The sequence below is a fragment of the Anomaloglossus baeobatrachus genome, chromosome 3, assembly GCF_048569485.1.
Source record: "Anomaloglossus baeobatrachus isolate aAnoBae1 chromosome 3, aAnoBae1.hap1, whole genome shotgun sequence".
Classification (NCBI taxonomy): Eukaryota; Metazoa; Chordata; class Amphibia; order Anura; family Aromobatidae; genus Anomaloglossus; species Anomaloglossus baeobatrachus.
In genome coordinates this window covers 484,050,628-484,072,723 of record NC_134355.1, presented here as the reverse complement: position 1 = coordinate 484,072,723, position 22,096 = coordinate 484,050,628, and the positions used below count along the sequence as shown (strand labels likewise).

General features: G+C 40.3%; 1 protein-coding gene across 1 annotated transcript in view; it reads left to right on the top strand.

Moving 5' to 3' along the window:
- FNDC3B (fibronectin type III domain containing 3B) overlaps positions 1-22,096 on the top strand; it is a 538,015-nt gene that overhangs the window by 444,469 nt on the left and 71,450 nt on the right. The window contains exons 21-22 of the mRNA XM_075340617.1: positions 2,225-2,374; positions 17,019-17,299. Of these exons, the coding sequence (XP_075196732.1) occupies positions 2,225-2,374; positions 17,019-17,299 (431 nt within the window). The remainder of the gene's footprint in view (positions 1-2,224; positions 2,375-17,018; positions 17,300-22,096) is intronic.

The following is a 22,096-nucleotide window of genomic DNA, read 5'->3' as shown; positions in this document are numbered from 1 at the left end:
CCACTTGAGCTACAAGCAGGAAAATCCTGACATTGTGCACAGTGGCTGAAATCTGCAACCTGCGGTTACACAAAGTGGCTACATAAATTTACATTGTGTTAATGTTCTATTAAAAAGAAGCAGATGAGAAGCAGGTTGGCATACATTATATAAAAGATTATTGTGATACAATTCATAGGTGCAGATGCTACTTTATGAATGTGTTTTTTTATTACTTCTTTTACATCTATGTAACATATTTGCCTGTTAAAGTACCACTACAGCATTTTTGTTTTGTATCGGCCCTTGAGTGGTATTTTTAATCTAAGGTCACTGCAATATACTCGCCGTCCAGTGTTTTCACCTTTTATAGATTCCGGTCATGCGGCGCCATCTTGTGACCGCAACTTCTGACTGCCGGAAGTTGCGTTACAAGCACTCAATGCAAGTCTGTGAGAGTGAGAATGAGGCTCTCATAGACTTGCATTTAAGAGTGATCTCCGGTGTGCTCCATGAAACACTGGAGCAGTCAGCAGGTCACAAACTGACAGGAGCGGCTGTGATAGAAGATGAAAACGCTGGAGAGTAAGTATGAGAATAGGGGCAGGGAACATAAATTTAAAGCACCACTCCAGCAGTAAAATAATAAAAAAACAGAAAAAAAGAAAATACTGACGTGGTGCTTTGAAATAGCACAACCAAAAACTGCTTTGTAAACATTGTGGTTTGTAGTAATCATTGACCATGTTTCACAGTCCCAGCTTAGGCAAATGCTCACTGAGTGATGATATGGACCACATCAAAGAGTCATGTTGGTTGAGGTCTCCCTTTAACCAGTGATATGGTATCTCCCTGACACTTTATATTAAAATAAAGGATCCCATTTTTTGTATTGGTGTCAGTATTGCATTGCTCCACTTCTGACTTGGTTGACATATCATGCAAATCTGTAACTGGGAAAACCCCTTTAATTAAAATAAATGTTTAAAAGGAAGCATAAACACTGCTTTCTCAGAGGGAAATTTACATTTGCACATATTTATCTCAATCTCCGGACTTCTGATCAGAGTAGTGGATCCAAAATGTTTAATGAAAACAAATGGGACAAAGCTGTAAGATCATTGTTCTTGTAAACGTATGTTTTGTTAAAACTTAGAAAATACCAGCATTTCCAAATTTAGAAGTATACAGTTAACTGTAAACAATGTCTAGTCTCATAGAGAAGACTGGGAATATACACAGTGCTGTCAGATGCAAAGTAATGACTTCTTACTGTTAAGGATCCACTAAGGACATTGAAGTCTAGTGGAAATCATTTTTCTGTTTTTTAACCCAATGTGTCCTTGTGTTGCACCATAGAGTATACAATTTCAAGGAAAATTCATAGAAATTTATTTTTTTCTCTATTTAAAGACGTTCTTCAGGAATAAAAAAAAATAAATAATCTCAGAGATAACATTCTAAATAATTATGATCACACTTGTTTTATTTAGCTTTGTATAGTGTACTGAAATTTACAATATGGGTCAATAAAAAAAAACTTGAAAAGCTATGCATTGTAAGTTGCATACAGTTTAAGAAATATTGTCTTACAAATTCTAAATGTAACCTGCTAAAAATTCAGCAAGTGGAATGTGCATGCTTTTCCTGAAGGTCACGCTACATTTTCAGATATTGTGAGTTGAGATGAGTGAACCCCAGGTTTGGTGGTCATACCGAACACAGACTTTACAAATAAAAACAGAGTTTGGATGCTTTACATATGCAAACCACTTGCGCAAGCATCGCTGTGCTCGGGTACATTCGGTCCTCAGCCCATGCAAGTCGCTTGCAGTCTTTGAACGGCTCACACTGGGAGTAACAGCAGCGTGATTGGATGTAGTGTGCACCGAAATAAATGGAAGAGCCCCACCACCCTCCCCTGGAAGTGCTCTGGTTATGGCTGGCTGCATGTGGACGGAGAACCAAACTCTCCAATCAGTGACTTCCACTGGGGTTCAGGTCAAGTCCAGGTCCCAAACTTAACTTTATCAAAATTCTGACTGAACCCGCCGCACCGAACTTCCACGAGTGAACTCATCTTTAATTGTGAGCTCAGTTTCCATAGTGTCAGGTAGAACAAATGGACATTGGTTGCTCGAAATGTAGCAGGGATTCTGTAGCATCTCGTCTGTTATAAGAGGCTCACTCTGTTTAACACTCCAGTGTTTAGGTTTATTTTACATTATTTTTTTTTTCCTAACAGAGTCCTGAGAGCAATGGTGCAGATATATCTGGATACAGGCTACAATGGGGAAAGGAGGAGGACACTCTAGAATTAGTTTACAATGGCTCTGATACATGTTTCCAGCTATATGATTTGACACCAGCAACGCAGTACTACTGCCGACTTCAGGTATGTGCGACAAGGTTTTCTTGTGTTACCAGGAACAGACCTTTAGCCCGTTCAGTCAGACAGGGGTCTAAATGGGAGAGCGGTCTTATTCTTGTTAAAAATATACTCCTTTTCTCATACTCCGCTTGTCTTTACATTGTCTCCATTCTATTCAGCATGTTTTGCTTTAAAGGGGTTATTTCATGTTGTCTTTTCATGAGTCATCACCGTTCTGCCTCCTGGCTTCCTGTATGACTAGCTGCATGGTCGCCATATTGGTCCGAAGTGAAGGCTTTCCCAGGTGGCTAGCAAAGGACGCTTGTCCTTTACAAGACTGAAGAACACCAAGTGGACGGAAGCTGATCATATCCAATATCTCTAGCTCCAGATCCAAAGATCTGACCAGCTTCAAAGTGGTGCAAGGAGGCTATCAAGCATGAAGCTTGCAATCTACACGTTCTCCTAATGTGAAATAACCGGCAGCTCTGAGACAGTATAGTAGCAGGAAATGTTGCCAATGAGCTGTACACTAGAACATTAAAAAATTCCATTATTCTTGAGAATGGAGAGTATTTTTATTGAGAGGTAAATTGCAAATATTCTTGTTTTTGCAATTGTACTCATTTAAGAAGGGATATCATCACCTTTTCACTGCCCTACATCACAATGGATTCAATTAGTAATTCCTATTCAGCTCTAGATTTCTAGGGATCTTATGACATGCCATCTGTTTTTAGGAGAAAAATAATCTGAAATAGAAGATTGAATTTCCAGGTATTTAGGGGGGGGAGTGGCCCACAATTCTGCATGGCATCTTCAGTGGTCTATATGTTAGCATGTATGTATTGGAGGCCTGGTTAGACCAACAGAGGTGAATCATTAGAGTTTAGGGTCCATCCAATGATGTCACCTTGTCACTGTACTTTTTTTTTTTTTCTAATTTTTTTATATTATTATTATTATTATTACTACAAAAAGTCATACCTCCATGTTTTTTTCTTACGTGTATAGCAATAGTGGAATTCAATTGATCCCTTGTATTGTTTTTTTACTAGCTTTAATATTGGATAGGTCTGTCCAATTCTTTGCATTAATTGGTAGGCATTCATTTTGCTGAATCTATAGTTCTGGTATATTGATTGTTGAATTGTTGTGTTTGGTAATGAACAACATCTCGCCTTATAGCTGGTGTGTTTTCAGAAATACGTTGGTAATGAGTGCTGTGTTCTTTTGAAGTGTTATGTTGCTATTGTAAGTGATAATGAACATAACATTGGCAGTATATACAGTACAACAAGCAAAATGAAAGCATGAAAGAGCAGGTGAAGCAATTAATGGGCATTGCCAACACTTCCCAATTATATACCCTCTCCATCTAGTTTTTTTAATGAGGATCTTTGCCAGTCTCAGGGCTATTTTTCTCCTTCTATCCCAATTTCAGGCTATTTCATGTCTATCTTCTGCCATAAGTAACGTTGGTGATTTCCCACCATGCAGTGAAACCTAATTTTGTTTTGTGTGTTTGAGCTGTAGCATAAACTGCTGGTGCCAAGGGTAAAATTACATAACAACAAAATGATTGTTTTTGTGAAAGATTGGGCATGCTGCCTTATCTAGAACAAAATATAACCTGCTCTACAGCCCCCGGAGTGCCTTTGTAATCACTGTCCAGCACTACGTATTCATAAAAGAAATGTTCTAAAATCCAAATGTCATTTTCCCAAAATGGATATCTGAAATCACTCATTATTCTTACAGGACACCATAGAAACATAGCTACTTTATACTTTACATCACAAATGTGGAAAATTATCTGTTTCAATACTAAAGACCGTGAAATAAAATGTATTTCTAGCCAATCACTGAACTGTAAAATCAGTTGAGAAAAACTTACTCATCCCCCAATATACTTCTTATGAAAGAAAATAGAGCCTTATTGAATAGTTATGGTCTCCATTCTCCTTTTTTTTCTTTTTCTTTTTATGCTTGCGTTGACATATAGTGTGTGTGTGTGTATATGTGTGTGTGTATATGTGTTTGTGTAATATATACACACACGCAGAGACACAGCGACACAGCTCTGGCAAAAAATTAAGAGACCACTTCCAAATTTTCAGTTTTTTTTATTTTTCACTTTATAGGTGTATTTTTGAGTAAATTGTAAACCGTTCTTTTATTCTATAATCTACTGACAAGATGCCTCCAAATTTCCAAGCAATACATTTTTGTATTTATTTACTGAAAATGAGAAATGGTCAAAATAACAAAAACATGCATTGATTTCAGACAGCTCAAATAATGCAAAACAAGTTCATAACCATTTAGAAATAATACTAACGTTTTTACCTCAGAAAACATTCAGAAATCAATATTTTGTGGAATAACCATGATTTTTAATCACAGCTTTGAGTTGGGGAACATTGCCTGAGCAGAAGGAAGCAACTGTTTATCCAGGATAACCTTGTATGCGGCTTGAGTCATATGTCCTTTGCACATCAAAACCCTATCATGGCCAGCCCAATCTCCACACCTGAACCCAATTGAAAACCTCTGGAATGTAATAAAGAGGAAGGTGGATAGTCACAAGCCATCAAACAAAGAACGACTACTGGAATTTTTGTGCCAGGAGTGGCATAAAGTCACCCAAAAGCAGTGTGAAAGACTGGTAGAAAGCATGCCAAGATGTATAAAACCTGTGATTTAAAAATCATGGTTACTCCACAAAATTTTGATTCCTGAACTCTTCCTGATTTCAAACATTAGTATTGTGTTTCTAAATGATTATGAACTTGTTTTCATTACATTAATTGAGATCTGAAAGCACATATTTATATACATACATACATACATACATACATACATACATACATACATACATGTATACATACATGCCTTGGCTCTGCAATCTGTCCAGTCCTGCATGTCTGCCACTCTTAACTTCTGTTCCCGGCTTCCTTGTCCCATTATTTTGAATACCTCTGTTTCTTTGTGGTCTCGCATGACTGTCTAATTTCAAGTGGTGTCAAGTGTCATGACTTGATCGAGCACTATTAGTCGGCTCATCTACTCATGAAGCTCAGCCGAATATCGCAGGTGTTCGGATACTTAGTGCGTGAAACAATGACCACAACGCACAGGTCTGCTTCACTGTATGATGTGGCAGGCACCCCAGGGAGAGCCAGGCGCAGTCTCTTAATGTTCTCAGAAGTAGTGTGAATAGTGATGAACAAGCGTTCAGCACTGCTCGTTACTCGATCATGGAGCGCCATGACAGCAGGGGTCAGCTGATGACCCTTGTTACTGTTATGACTCACTTCCTGTGAATGCCATCAGAGCTCTGGCACCCACAGGAGAACATTGTTTTTGCTGTTCAGTGGATACTGAAGCATCTCTTTGATCAGCAGAAGGGATCAGACAGTGCAGGCATAAAGTCCCCTAAGGGGTCTAGTAAAGTCAATTATAAATGTAAAAAAAAAAAGTTTATGGAAAAAAAAAATCATATCACCCACTTTTGCCCCATTGAAAATAAAACAATAGTAAAAATAAAAAATTAAAAAATACACATTTGGTATCACCGGGTTCAGAAATGACCAATCTATCAAAATATAAAATCAATTAGTCTGATTGATAAAGGGTGTAGCGATATAAAAATCAAAATGCCAGCATTACCCTACGTGGTTTTGGTCATGGCAAAATTTAATTAAAATGCAATAAAAGGCGAATTAAAATCTTCCCAAAAATGGTGTAATTATTTAAAATGTCAGCTTAAGTCGCAAAATATAAGCCAACACTGAGCTCCAGATCCCCAAAAAATGAGAACGCTACAGGTCTCGGGAAAAAAGCGACAAAAGCGGAATTATTATTTTTGACAAATTTCTGATCTTTTTTTTTCACCACTTAGATAGAAGTAAAACAATACATGTTTGGTATCTACAAATTCGTACTGACATTGGAAATCATAATGTCAGGTTTTACTAAATAGTGAACATGGTAAATAAAAAAAACTCAAACAATTGTGCAATTGCACTTTTTCACCTCCTTTGGGATTCTTTTTTCCCTTTTTCCAGTACAATATGGGTCAGAATGAATGGTGTCATTCAAACGTGCATTTCGTCCAACAAGCAAAAAGCCCTCATATGGCTATATTGACGAAAAAAAGCAAAAAAGTTTTTGCTATTGGAAAAAAAGGAGGAAAAAATTAAAAACAGAAAATAGCTGAGTGGTAAAGGGGTTAAATTTGTAATCCACTGTGAGCTGGGGGGACGAAACCTACTACTGTGAACACTCCTATAAACAGCACAGCATACATAGAGGGATTCCTGTTCTTCATTCATTTTTTAGTACACAGAGAGAAGCAACATGGAAGTTATTGTACAATAATACTGAGATGCCTGCTTGTGAAGTAGATCTGGGGTGAGGCAAAAGACTTGTTAGAACGTTCACCATGCTCTTTCTGTTTCCATCTGCCTGTTTATTTTCTATGATCTTCACTGCACTCCACCTCCTCCCCTCTACATACAATAGTTAGATTGTGTCACATGACACCATAGTGAGGTAGCAGTCTGTCTTGTTGGAGCAAAAAGAGTCTGAGCTCTTTTCTTTACGAGGCAAGGGTGGTGTGGAATTGGAAAAATGGCAAATAAGTAGAAAATGAAGCTGATTTTTCTGATAAGGTATATTACAAAGTTTCTTACAATCGCCTGTAATATTGACTTATGCAAAGTTTGTTGAAAGCACAGTTACGCTTTAAGTAATGGGAAATCCTAACATGCCATCACTTACTAACAGAAATACTCCTGTTATGTTGATAAATTGATTCTCAGTATGAGATTACTAGAGCCTCTTGATCTCTGACCATGTTTAATTACAGATTTTTTTTTTGTCCTTGGTTACTTTAAAGTTTTTCCATAATTGTAATGAAAATTCTCCTAATTATGATCCGAGATCTGTTTTTTGACTAAAAATCAAGGCGAAATCTTGACCCTTAGAACAATTTGGCAGACTTGTCTATTTCATCAGCGTTCACCAATTTACCTGCAAAGTGAGTGATAGGCATTTAGGGCACTTAATGCATTGGCGGACAGAAATATGGCTCTACTGTAATTTAATAATACATTTCAGATGAGAATATGCTAATATATCTGCGATAACAAGATTAATGCAGCCAATTTTCAGATAATGAGCACAAACAAAAGTGAATGTGTTTTCCAGCTAATAAAACTGACTCTCGGTGCTCCAAACCTATCTGAAACAGGGCAAATAATATCAGTGACAGGCCTGAAAATGATGTAAGGTTTTCATTGCGTACTGAGAATTCAGCCTAGATAAAGGATGCGCCTGGAGCAAAGTGAAAACCCATATTTACTTCTGTGCACGTCCTTGAATCAGCGCTTGAAACAATATTACCACCTTTTGCTATAGCAACCAGCTTGTAGAAAATGTACTGGGGAAACTGTCAATTTAAAAAGACTGATCACTCTCGACTAAACTGCACATCAGTCACGGTAGCCTTGGATTGGAACGTCACATTCATAATAGTCCTTGTTGCGTGCTTGATGCTTTCTTCTGTATATTAGATATTGCTGGATTGGAAATACATTGTGGCATGAAAAGGAATTAGTGTTGTGTAGTGTAGAGTAGCAGGCATATGCCTAAAATTGGTGTACAATAACAGTGTGTACTATGAGAAGGACAGAGAAGTGAAATATTATTTAAAGACATAAATCCTCCATTTGGTATGAAGACATGGTCAATTTATGTCCAAATTTAGTAAAGGTTACTGTGACTAAGATCAAACAGCACTAGGATAAAACGTAACAAAAAAATGTAATCTGACAACTAATTTCACATTAGCCATTGCCATGTACCTTGTTAAAGAGTAAATCTATTTAATCACTGATCAGCCTTTGCAGATATCTACATTTTTATAAAGGCCCTTTTACACACTGTAACATCGCTAGCGATATCGCTGTAACTTCACCGGTTTTGTGACGTAATAGCGACCTCCCCAGCGACACTGCAGTGTGTGACACGCATCAGCAACCTGGCCCCCGCTGTGAGGTCGGTGATCGCTACAACTCGTTCAGGACCATTGTTTGGTCCATTGTTTCCTGCTGCGCAGCATGTATCTGTGTGTTTGACACCGTTACAACATCGTTAGCGACCCAGCCCATAGGCGTGCTAGCGTTCCCTTTCCAGTAAGGTCGTTCTGCAGGTCCATATCGCTGATGCGTCGTTAGCCAGATCTGACTGTTTGACAGTTCACCAGCGACTGTTAAGGAGCTTTACACAGTAGTGATATCAGTACCGATATCGCTAGCGTGCGTACCCACCCCCATCGTTTGTGCGACATGGGAATATCGCTGCCCGTCGCGCACAAAATCGTGCTCCCCCGTCACACGGCGTACCTGCCCTGCGACGTCGCTCTGGCCGGCGATCCGCCTCCTTTCTAAAGGGGCGGGTCGTGCGGCGTCACAGAGACGTCACACGGCAGGCGGCAATAGAAGCGGAGGGGCGGAGATAAGCGGGACGTAAACATCCCGCCCACCTCCTCCTTCCGCATTGCCGATGGAGGCAGGTAAGGAGATGTTCCTCGCTCCTGCGGTGTCACACACAGCGATGTGTGCTGCCGCAGGAACGAGGATTAACATCGCTAATGAGAGGTAAACGATTTTTTGTTTTAGGACGACCTCTCCGCGGCATACCATTTTGGCCGCTTTTGTGATCGTTTTTAGGTCGCACATTAGTGTCACACGCTGAAATATCGTTAATGACGCCGGATGTGCATCACAAACACTGTGACCCCGACGATAAATCATAAACGATATTGTAGCATGTAAAGCCCCTTTTAGAGACTTTCCAGCAATCCCTGCCAGGTCGAGATCGCTGGTGGGATCACTAGAAAGTCTCAGTGTGTAAAGGGGCCTTAACATTACTACCTTATTTTGCTTCTTTCTCTCTTAGGCTATGTGCGCATGCTGGGGATTTACCGCGGATTTTGCTGCTGATTTGCTGCAGAAAATGTGTCTATTGCTGCAGTCATTCCCCGGCAAATCCTATGGGTTTTAAAAAATGCTTGTGCGCACAATGCATTTTTTTATACCGGCGGATTTTACGCTGCAAAATTAATGAGCATGTCACTTCTTTTATGCAGGTACCTGCGGTTTTTGTCTTTAGATAATGGTAAAAATCCGCAGGAACCAACCTGCGGAAAACCCGCGGCAAACCGTGGTAAAACCACATGCGGATTTCGCTGCGTGTTTTGTGCGTTTTTTACCGCAGGTGTGTGATTCTTTAAGAGGGTCTGGATTTTCCTTAAGAAAAATGCACTTTCTAGTGTGCACATGGCCTTTTACTCCATGCTGAAAGTGCTGCTTTAACTGCCTAGTACTTGCTCTTTTAGAAGCTGCTTTTAACCACTGCTCTAGTAAGAATCCATAACCAAACACTATTTACAAACACACTGCGAGGGTGTTTGTAAATGGTGTTTTTAGTATGGATTTTTTTTTCCAGAACAGCAGCTTCTAAAAGAGCATGAACTAGGCAGTTGAAAGCACATTCAGTATGATGTTTAAGGGAGACGCACGCAAAATAAGGTAATAGATTACCGTATATTATAAAAAATTATAACTTTTTTTGTCAATGCTGATCAATAAATAACTTAAAGTAAACTTTTTTATGGAGAGAGAGAGAAAGGAAAACAAAATAAGCTAATTGAGCATTAATGTCACCAAGACAAAAAAGTCTCCATTTCTTGTTTGAAGTCTTCAGTAGTGATTTTGTTTCTGCAATGTGACCATGTAGGTCTGGTTTTTTTCAGTCTCCTGGAAAATTCATGTTGAGATATGCCTTCTACATGATTTTTGTGGGTAATTTTTGAGGATTGATATCTGAGTTGCTATCAATTGGTGCTTTCTGAGGCTTGTAACGCTGATTAACTTATTCTTGAGTGGTGCTCAGGAAGGCCAATTTCATAATAGTGATTTATGGTTTTAATTACTGCTCTTGAGGGTATCTTCGAGGTTCTCGCAAATTTCTAGTTTGACTGCCCTTCATGTTTTAACCCCTTCACTACCTTTGATGTATATTTACACTGACAGCCGGATTTAACGCCCTCTGGCTGGGAGCTCGTCATTCCCCACTCCCAACAGTACCCCCATGACGTGATGTGAGATACCAATGGGTTGTTATGACAGCCAGTCTTCAGCAGATGTCCCCTGTGTCTGTCATGGCAATGTTCTTGTGAACGCCGGCTTCGATCTGGGGTGTTCAGAGATGATCTCTTCTATATAGAGTAGTGCTGATGCACTGCTTTGTGCAGCACAACCGATCCAATGATCACATTTTCAAGTCCCCAAAGAGGACTAGTAAATACAATAAAAAGTGGGAAAAGAGAAAAAGGTTTTAAAAATATGAAAAAATAAAGTTCAAATCACTCCTTTTTTACCCCATTAAAAATAAAATAATAAAAGTACACATTTGATTTCGCTGTGTTCAGAAATGTCAGATCTATGAAAATATAAAATAAATTAACCTGATCAGCGTTACTGAATTTTTTTTTTAAATTCCAGAACTGTTTTTTTGGCCACTGCAACATTGCAAATAAATACAATAAGAGGTAATCAAAATCTCATAGTGGGTTCGGAAAGTATTCAGACCCCTTTACATTTTTCACACTCTTTCATTGCAGCCACTTGGTAAATTCAATAAAGTTCATTTTTTTTCTCATTAATGTACGTTCTGCACCCCATCTTGACAAAAAAAACTGTAATGTAGAAAACCGAAATGTCACATGGTCATAAGTATTCAGACTTTTTGCTCAGAAACTCATGTTTAAGTCACATGCCGTCCATTTCCTTGTGTTCCTACTTGAGATGGTCCTACTCCTTCATTGGAGTCCAGCTGTGTTTAAACTTATAGGACTTGATTTGGAAAGGCACACACCTGTCTATATATGACCTCACAGCTCACAGTGCATGTCAGACCAAATGAGAATCGTGAGGCCAAAGGAACTGCCCAAGGAGCTCAGACACAGAATTGTGGCAAGGCACAGATCTGGCCAAGGTTACAAAAGAATTTCTGCAGTACTCAAGGTTCCCAAGAGCACAGTGGCCTCCATAATCCTTAAATGGAAGAAGTTTGGCACCACCAGAACTCTTCCTAGACCTGACCATCCAGCCAAACTGAGCAATCGTTAGGGAAGTGCCTTGGTGAGAGAGGTAAAGAGGAATCCCAAGATCACTGTGGCTGAGCTCCAGAGATGCAGTAAGGAGATGGGAGAGAGTTCCACAAAGTCAACTATCACTGCAGCCCTCCACCAGTCGGGCCTTTATGGCGCAGTGGCCTGACAAAAGCCTCTCCTCAGTGCAAAACCTATGACACCCTGCATAGAGTTTGCAAAAAAACGCATGAAGGACTCCCAGATTATGACAAATTAGATTCTCTGATCTAATGAGACGAAGATACAATTTTTTGGTGATAATTCTAAAGCGGGCTTTACACGCTACAACAAATCTAACGATGTGTCGGCGGGGTCACGTCGTAAGTGACGTGGTGTTGTTGCGTGTGACAGCTACGTGCGATTGTACGTAAAACCGTTCATTGCATACACGTCGTTCATTTTCTTAAAATTGCACGTCGGGTTGTTAAATGTTCCTGAGGTACCACATATCGCAGTGTGTGACACCCTGGGAACGATGAACAGATCTTACCTGCATCCCTCGGCTCCCCCCGGCAATGTGGAAGGAAGGAGGTGGGCGGGATGTTTACGTCCTGCTCATCTCCGCCCCTCCGCTTTTATTGGCTGGCTGCCGCATGACGTCACGGTGACGCCGAACGTCCCTCCCACTCCAGGAAGTGGATGTTCGCCGCCCACAGCGAGGTCGTATGGAAGGTAAGTATGTGTGACGGGAAATCGTTTGTGCGACACGGGCAACAAATTGAACGTGCCGCACATATGATGGGGGCGGCTCACATCGCATACAATATCGTATGCAAAATTGTAAGGTGTAAAGCAGGCTTTAGTGGTATGTGTGGAGAAAACCAGGCACTGCTCAGCACCTGCCTAATACAATCACAACAGTGAAACATGGTGGTGGCAGCATCATGCTATGGGGGGGTTTCAGCTGCAGGACGACTAGTTGCAATTGAAGGAAAGATGAATGTGGCCAAGTACAGAGATATCCTGGAAGAAAACCTCTTTCAGAGTGCTTGGGACCTCCCAACGTGGCCGAAGGTCCACCTTCCAACAAGACAATGACCCTAAGCACACAGCTAAAATAACAAAGGAGTGGCTTCAGAACAACTCTGTGACCATTCTTGACTGGCCCAGCCAGAGCCCTGACCTAAATCCAATTAAGCATCTCTGAAGAGACCTGAAAATGGCTGTCCACCAACGTTCACCATCCAACGCGATGGAACTGGAGAGGATCTGCAAGAAAGGTTGGCAGAGGATCCCCAAATCCAGGTGTCAAAAACTTGTGGCATCATTCCCAAGAAGACTCATGGCTGTACTAGCTCAAAAGGGTGCTTCTACTCAATACTGAGCAAAGGGTCTGCATACTTATGACCACGTGATATTTCAGTTTTTCTTGTTTAATAAATTTGCAAAAATTTCTACATTTCCTGGGGTTTTTATTGTCAAGATGGGTGCAGAGTGTACATTAATGAAAAAAAAATGAACTTTTTTGAAGTTACCAAATGGCTGCAATGAAACAAAGAGTGAAAAGTTTAAAGGGGTCTGAACAGTTAACATACCCACTGTATATAAAAAAAATTGTATCAGTAAAAATGTCAGCTTAGGGTGCAAAAAATAAGCCATCCCCTAGCCCCAGTTACTGAAAAATAAAAACGTTGTGGTTCTCTGATAATAATGCCAAATGTTTGTCATTTTTTTCTCAGTGTTTGAGGCAACTGCAGCGACTGGTCCTTGCTTTGATTACTGCATGTGAATGGAAACAAAAAACATGAGTTACTGGGTAGTTAAGGGGTTAAACTGGAAAAAAGCAAATATGTTAATCAAATTGGAAAACTAGTAAGTAATTGAAGATTGTCAGGTGGGGACAAAATGAATGGATAGAGAAAAAAGCAAATGACAGAAATATTTAATGTAGCCTATAATTTGTTTATATAGAGGATGGCGCATTTATTGAGGCATGTACTCTCCACTGCTAGAGGTCACTTGGTAGAGGTTTATTTACGTTTAGACTGCCAAAACCTTCCCAGACTTTCAGATGTTCAGTGTCTTACTGTTCTACAAAGTTAGACATATACCGGGATCTTCTAAAGCTTCTAAGTATTTGTAATGTCAAGGCATCCTCTTCATCAGTCCAAACACTTCTGAAATGCATTGTGGTTTAGCTTTGATATATGAAAGTTCTGTGCAAGTCATTAAAACACAGTAATGTGGATAGTCCTCGGCAGTTATTGTAATGGAGCCTATTGCCAAGGATCTAAATAAAATGGAGTAAATTGTTGTCTTGAGATTGTGAAGGCTTTGGTAGCAGGCACATTGTGCTTCCACTCCTCTTTCCTTTCATCTATAGGTAGTGTAAACTCCTAGATATGAGTGATTTGCCTGCTCTCAGCTCTGACCTATAGTATAAACTGGAACCATCAAGATAAAAGATGCCATTTGTCTGTACAAGCTAACATTAGAATACATCTAAAAATGTAAACTGGTGATAACTAGAGATGGGCGAGCACTAAAATGCTTATGTGGTCATTATTCAAGTTGAGCAGGTCAGACGCTCTGAAAGTGCTCAACTCAAATAACGAATATAATGGAAGTCAACGAGTGGACAGTGCAGGTCTCTGACCATATACAGACAACCTTCTTGACACACTTCATCCAAAAACATTCTTATTAGCCCCCAGATAGTACTGAGCTGTCTGCTCCCATCATTCAATGAAGAGAGCCTGGTCTTTGTGTTCTTGTTTCACGGACCTCACATTCGAGCAGCCACGATACTCGGCTGAGCACCACGAGTATCTGAGCCCACCGATGCTCAAGCGAGTATCGAGCAGTGGCGAGCTCGTTCATCACTAGGGATAACATTTAATTTTTTTTATGTCATCCGCAACATACTATTAAGAATATACCACTTGGGGAACTAATTAGGATGAGACAAAATAGTTTGCACCTATCTATGAGGAAGCTTGCAAAAATACATGCAGTAGATTTAAAATAGGGGTTATCCCCAATGGGCATTGGTTAGAGCTAGTAAGTTAGTGAGCAATATAAAGCGGGAGGAATTGCTGAATATAAATAGATTAGTCCAAAATTCAAACAGGAACAAAAATTGCAACAAAAATGGCAACCATATCCTAACTTTCACTGCTAAGTACAGCAAGCAGTTCGACAATGTTAATAAAATAATATAAAATATACTTACCCCTGCTGGATCAGGATCCCCACCTTAGAAAAATAATGAGAGAAAATAGAACTAGATATGTATCTAAAAAAAGCTCCAACATTGTCCTCTATTTTGTCACTTAATCATTTTCAGGATAAATCAAACATTGTATCTAATTCCTGGTTGGAGCTGAAGGGCTTCTTTAAATACGGAGACGGCAGGTGCAAAAGTTCTTCCTACGTGCATAACACAGACAAATTTTCCTCCTTCACTAATAAGACTTTCAGTATATCCTCCTTCATAAACCTTATTAATTGTACCTGATGCAGATTGCAATATGTGGGGTGTACTTCTGAGCCATTAAACGCATCAGAAACATTTATCTGATGTTGTGAATCCTTCTACCCTTACCATTTTGGCACTTTCTAGGCATTTTGCCAATGTACACAAGGTATATCTGACAGGTCTTACCTTTTACAGGTATTGAAAAGGTTTCTAAACATGCGCGTGGTGGTAATCATCGCAGGAAACTTCTCATCAGAGAGAGTAAATGGATCTTTACTCTCAAAAGCAGAATACCATGTGGACTTAACCACAGACAGGATCTTATAACACAATATTAATATTTATATACATAGATTCATATTATCTACATCTTACATCAGGTTTATTTACACTTATAAAACCAGCTAATATATCCATCTAAGTTGATACCTATGGAAAATTTAAACAGATAAAACTCAATATATTTATCAATTTTTTTATATTTATGGATATATTCTTATTCATTTTGTACTTTTTTTTTTATATACATTTCCTTCTAGGGTACGTTATGACTTGTGTAAATTGGTAATACTATTTGATCTGATTAATTTATATTTCTCCTATTTACTAGGCTATACTGCTTTGTTACTTGGTTTATCAAGCAGTCAGCTTATATTAAAATAGAACCATTCCCCATAAATGGGTCTCACTACTAAAACCTAGATTTAATTGGTACTTTTTTGTTTTTATTTCCAGTATAGAGTTTTAAGTAGGGGGATTTTTCTTACTTCCCATTCAGACTGTGATGAAGGCACATTGAGTTGCTGAAACGCGTAGTCTGATGCTGACCACTTTCTAAGACATATTTTCGTTTCCTATATTGGCTTGTTTTAAAAGAAAAATAAAAGTTATGTTTTACCTATCCATGGATTTCCTGGACTTTTAAGCTGCATCAACTATCGTTACCCTTTTGCTCCTTGATTTTTATTTTTTTTATTGTATCTAACATAATAAGCATATTTGCAAATTATTCATAGTCCATTTCTAAGCAGGAAGGTGACTTTTTGGTTACAGGCTGCAAACAAACACTTTATATAGTGTGAACCTCATAGTTATTTAATACTATTATTACTGCTTCCTATTTTGCTAACTTGTTGCACTTTTTTTATTGATGCATAATAATAATAATAATTAATAATGTTGATGTAAAGATATATTAGAAATGTATTATTTCATTGCTACAGTGTTATGGAACGCTCATAAGAATCTAAAAAAAAGGTTACCGTATCTAGTAATACAGAAAGACAATCATTGGGCAGTTGTCTGCACTATAATCATTTTTCTAAATCTTTCATTAGCGATTTTGCTCTCAATAGCAGAAGAGATTGTCCGTGGCCCATGCATTCTCCATTCTGTGAAATGTAATGTATACAGGGCTGAGGCTCAACCTGAAACCAGCATCTCCTGCACAACTATCAGATATGGCTGAATGAAAACGTTCTTGCAGGAAATGGACTGGATTGCAATTTGTTCCAATTTTTAGAGCTTACACTACAATGATTTTTTTTTCAAATCGCACGTTATGACTTGCTCTGAATAGCAGCACGGTTTGGCCAAGGGTCTGTCTTCAGCGCTGTACACGTTGTGACTTGCACTGAATAGCAGCACGGTTTGGCCAAGGGTCTGTCGTCAGCGCTGTACACGTTGTGAATTGCTCTGAATAGCCGCACGGTTTGGCCAATAACACCCCTGTGACTAGTCAAGACCCTAATAAGCATAGGGACAGCGTGGTTTATACGTCTTTTTAGACATTCATATTAGGGAATAGCATTATACAGGGCTGGTAAGGCAGGGAATTTGGGTATACAGGTATCACAGCTGCTGGAGTGGAGGGCATAGGGAACCTGACAGGTTCTCTTTAAATTCTAATGTTAATCTCCAAGATATCCCAGCAGCACCTCAACATCTTTCTGTAGTGGCTACATTGTGTTTATAATGAATGAATGTTGGTCATTACTTTTCTGATCGTTATGTCTTTCTTTTCACAGGCATTAAATTTATCTGGCATTGGAGCATTCAGTGACATAGTGAGCTGCAGGACACCAGCTTCTGTCCCAGATGTAGTGGCTAACCTTTATGTGATAGATGGAGCCCATCTAGAATCGCATACATTGCTCTCCTCCGTGTGCCTACTGCTAAGCTGGGAGGAACCCTGCTGCAATGGATCAGAAATCACTGCGTACCACATAGACTTGGGAGACTATACCATCTCAGTAGAAAATGTAACGAGTTACGTCATCGAAAATCTGCAGCCAGAAGCATCCTACCAGTATGTACCATTTCATTTCTGCTTTGTAAAAGATAAGGAATTGAATATTCTAAGCATATCATGACTAAATACAATTTTCTGTAGCCTTTACTTATTGTACTCTGATTACATGCTCAGTGTTGATAGAAGATATTTTAATCTTTCACATCTTTGTGTATTTCCGCTATACAAGAATTATCATTCAGTTTCAATGTAGAAGAAAATTAAATCCAGCACAAGCCTTACCCGAGAACTCATGACATTATCTTGACATTTTGCTATAATTAATGGTAGTGTCAGATATAGCAAGTGACTTCATCCGAAAATCAATCTAAAATGGTGTAATATAGTTAATCCGTGAGGAAGATACCTCCTGTGCTCCTATGGCCATATACCCGGGGACCACTACTTAGACAACCCCTTCTCATTCCCCATGTTTGCTCCTGTTAAAATAATAGAAAATCTTATACTCCCCTTTTTTACTGGTGCTGATTCAGCAGTGTCGGCACTCGTTTCCCTGGGGCTCACATGAGGTTGTTACATCACACAAGCCCCACACCCGGTCAGAGCCGGCCTCTCTGACACGACTTCAGACGTATAAGTAATCAACAAGAAGTGAGTGGCCAGCCGCAGCTCTTGTTTCCTGTTGATTACTTATTTGTCTTGAGGCGGGTCAGAGAGGCCAGCTCACACTGGGTGTGGGGCTCGTGTGAGGTAACAACCTCATGTAAGCCCTATAAGGTGCTTTGCACGCTTCGACATCGCGAACGATATATCGCCAGGGTCACGTCGTTAGTGACGCACATTCGGCGCCGTTATAGACATCGCAGCGTGTGACACCAAGGAGCGACGATCAACGTTCGCAAAAGCGTCAAAAATTGTTGATTGTTGACACATCGCTCCTTTTCAAAATATCGTTGCTGCTGCAGGTACGATGTTGTTAGTCGTTCCTGCGGCATCACACATCGCTATGTGTGACACCGCAGGAACGACGAACATGTCCTTACCTGCGTCCACCGGCAATGAGGAAGGAAGGAGGTGGGCGGCATATTCCGGCCGCTCATCTCCGCCCCTCCTCTGCTATTGGGCGGCCGCTTAGTGACGCCGCAGTGACGTCGCTATGACGCCGAACGCACCTCCCCCTTAAAGAAGGGATTGTTCGGCGGTCGCAGCGACGTCACTGAAAAGGTATGTGCGTGTGACTATGCCATAGCGATAATGTTCGCTACGGCAGCGATCACCAAATGTCGCACGATCGACGGGGGCGGGTGCTATCGCTAGCTAGCGATGTCGCAGCGTGTAAAGCACCCTTTAGAAAATGCCTGCCAACACTGCTGAATCAGCGCCAGCACGAGAGGTCAGTATAAAATTTTTATTTTAACGGGGGCAAACATGGGGAAGGAGAAGGGGTTGTCCAAGTAGTGGCCCCAAGGCATGTGGATACATTTAATTAAGCAGACAATGTGTAAATAAATGTTTTTATAATTTACAGCTATTAAAAATTATGCTTCATTCAAAAAATAACCACCTTTCATCTTCTGGAGTAGCCCCCCCTGGAATTATGTCAGTGAGATTTATCTGTCCATCACGAGGGCCGTGCATCCGCAGTTAGGCTATGTGCCCACGGGAGATTAAACCTGCGGATTTATCCGCGGAAAATCCGCAGATTTTCTGGATTTTCCAGATAAATCCGCAGGTTTCAGCATGGGACATGGGGAGAGTCTGTGTCCATGGTGCGGTATGTGCGACTGTGGAATATGCTGTGGATGTTCCGCAGCCACACGTAATTGCATGTCAATTATTTCTGCGGCCTTACCGGTTGAAATCCCGGTTCTCCACTATAGAGATAGAGGCCGGGACTTCCCCAGGTAAGCCGCACGAATGCCTGCAGGTTTACCGCAGTTATTTCACTGTACTACCGCAGCTAAAAATAACTGCAGATTCCAGGGAGTAGCTGCGGGAAACCTGCGGATGTACCTGCGGATATATCCGCAGGTACAAACTCCCGTGGGCACATAGCCTTACTTTCATCCTAGAAAAATAGTCCACATAGCATACAAAACATGTAAGTTGCTGCCCGTGTTCACGCAGGTCTGACAGACACACTCCCCACTAACGCACAGCTCTGACAGCACGCAGAGGATCCAGAATTCAGGAGAGCATGTGCAGTTATTACATACTCCCCGCGCTCACACAGGTTTGACAGTACACTCTGTTGAAGCAGAATGATCTCACCCAACTGTCAGAGCTGTGTGAGAGCGAGGAGTGTGTCTGCAATCATTGCACACGCTCTCCAGCATTCTGGTTCCTTTGTGTGCTGTGAGACCTGTGTGAGCATTGGGAGTGTGCCTGCAATCACTTCACACGTTTCCCAGGATTCTGGATCCTCCGCATGCTGTTAGAGCTGTGTGGGTGCAGGGACTGTGTCCAATCACTCCCAATCACTACATGCTCCCCTGCATCCTGGATCCTCTGCATTCTGTCAAAGCTTTGTGAGCAAGGGGGAATGTGCCTTGAATCCCTGCACATGTTCCCCAGCATTCTGGGTCCTCAGCTCGCTGTCAAAGCTGTGTGAGTGCATGAAGCATGCCAGCAAGCAGTACACATGCTCCCCAGTATTCTGGATCCTCCATGTACTGTCATACCTCTGTGAGCACGGAGTGTGCCTGCAATCAATGAACATGCTCCCCAGCATTCTAGATCCTCAACCTGCTGTCAGCTGTGTAATCGCAGGGAGTGTGCCTGCCATCACTGCACACATTACCCAGCATTCTGGATCCTCAGTATGCTGTCAGACCTGTATGAGCACAAGGAATTTGCCTGCAATCACTGCACATGCTCCCCAGCATTCTGCATCTTCAACCTGCTGTCATAGCTGTGTAAGTGCAGTGAGTGTGTCTGCAATCACTGAACATGCTCCCCAGCATTCTGGATCCCCCCATGCACTGTCAGACCTGTGTGAGGGCGTTTTGTATGCCAGAAGGACTTGGGAAGGGGGGTTAGGATGAAAGAAACTGCGCATGCATGGCCGCTGTGATGGAGAGATAAATCTTACTGATTATAATACCAGGATCTATTCCAGAAGATGAAAAATGGTTATTTTTTCTTGAATGGAGCATAAAATTTCATAGCTGTAAACTACAAAATATTTATTTACACATTTCTGCTCAATGAACTATCTTTTATGATGGGAACACCCCTTTAAGCTTAATTATTTAATTATCTAAATCTATTCAGGACCAGTTGTATAGAAATGTATGCTTCCTATTTGAATAACTTTTCTACAGTAATTTTATACCGTAGTATGGCACTGGTCAAATTGTGAGCCAGAGTCTGAAAATATCCAGAATTAGTAAGTTCAACAGTGTAGTGCGCAGGCTTGTGGGAGTGCGCCACAAATGTTAGCCACAGCAGCGCTGCTCACAAAAGTGTTTCATAGATACTTCTAGATATGTAAAGGAATCTGTCATCAGGGTTTTGCCATGTAATCTGAGAGCAACATAATGTAGACACAGACAATGATTACAGTGATGTGTTACTTAATGAGCTGCTTAGTGTATTTTTAATTACCTCCTGGCAATAAAACAGTGATTTTATCAGAATGACAGCAAACAGATTAGATAACTAGTAAACCTGCTGTCATGTAGTCCTCCATATTCATAATCTCTATTTAAACCCCTCACCACTAATTGGCAGCTTTCTGTGTACACTACATAGGCAGAAAGCTGCCAATCAGAGGTGTAGGCGGAGCTATACAGAGCTCATCATTCAGATCATTGCTAGGTCTACAGCAGATGAAACAGTAATTTTATCAGAATGACAGCAAAGCAGCCCAATAAGTGATACATCGCTGGAATCGGGGTCTCTGCCCCTACCTGATCATGCTCTCAGATGGCATAGCAAAAATAATGTGACCTATTCCCTTTAATTATGTACATTGATGTCTGAGAAAATGTGATCCTTCTCAGTATAAGTTTTACTGTATACTGTACAGTTGGCTTTTAACATGGGTCTGCCTTCTAAAACCCCTATTGATACACATTTCTGTGATTTCTTTTTTTTTTTCTCTTGATGACCTGCTTTTATACTAAAGCATAGAACTTTGTGCAGTAGGTGACACATCTAGAGTCTGTTGTAAATTTTTAATCTAAGAAGAAAAATTCAGCAGAATTACTAATAGAAATAAAAAGTATAAATCTGTCCACCGTAGTGAGGAAAAAAGCCTGAAAATTGGATTTACTTTTTAAAATTGCCTGCTCGTATTGTGCATTACTTGCCTCATTTACTAGAGGTAGTCTTATCTCTTTAGTCTGAAAGCAAGTTATACTGAAGAAGCCAAGTAATCGGCAATCTCTATTTTTTTTTCCATTCATTTGCTGTCAATGTGGATTCCTAATCAGGGACCTGATTAAATTACGTAGCTTTACTTCTGGAGTCTGGTTGTCTCCAAGATGAATGAAAAATTGTCTACGCCTGGGGTGGGCAGGTAATTTTCCTAAGGGGCCACATGAGAGACCATGACTGTTGTGGAGAACCAAACAAAAAGGACAAAATGTATTCTGCTTATATTGCTTTATACTAATTTTTATCACTTAGTAAACTTAATTCTGAATAATATTAATCTGCTACTACTAATACATGTTACAATAGGGCTTATGGTAACAAGTATTCTTACCTATAAGAGTTACCGGATTTTTCATTTTATAAGACGCACCAGATTTTAAGACGCACCCCAAATTTAGAAATAAAAAAAATAAAATAAAAATGGGGTCCATCTTATACTCCGGTGTTGTCTTACTGGAGGGGGGCAGCAGTGGT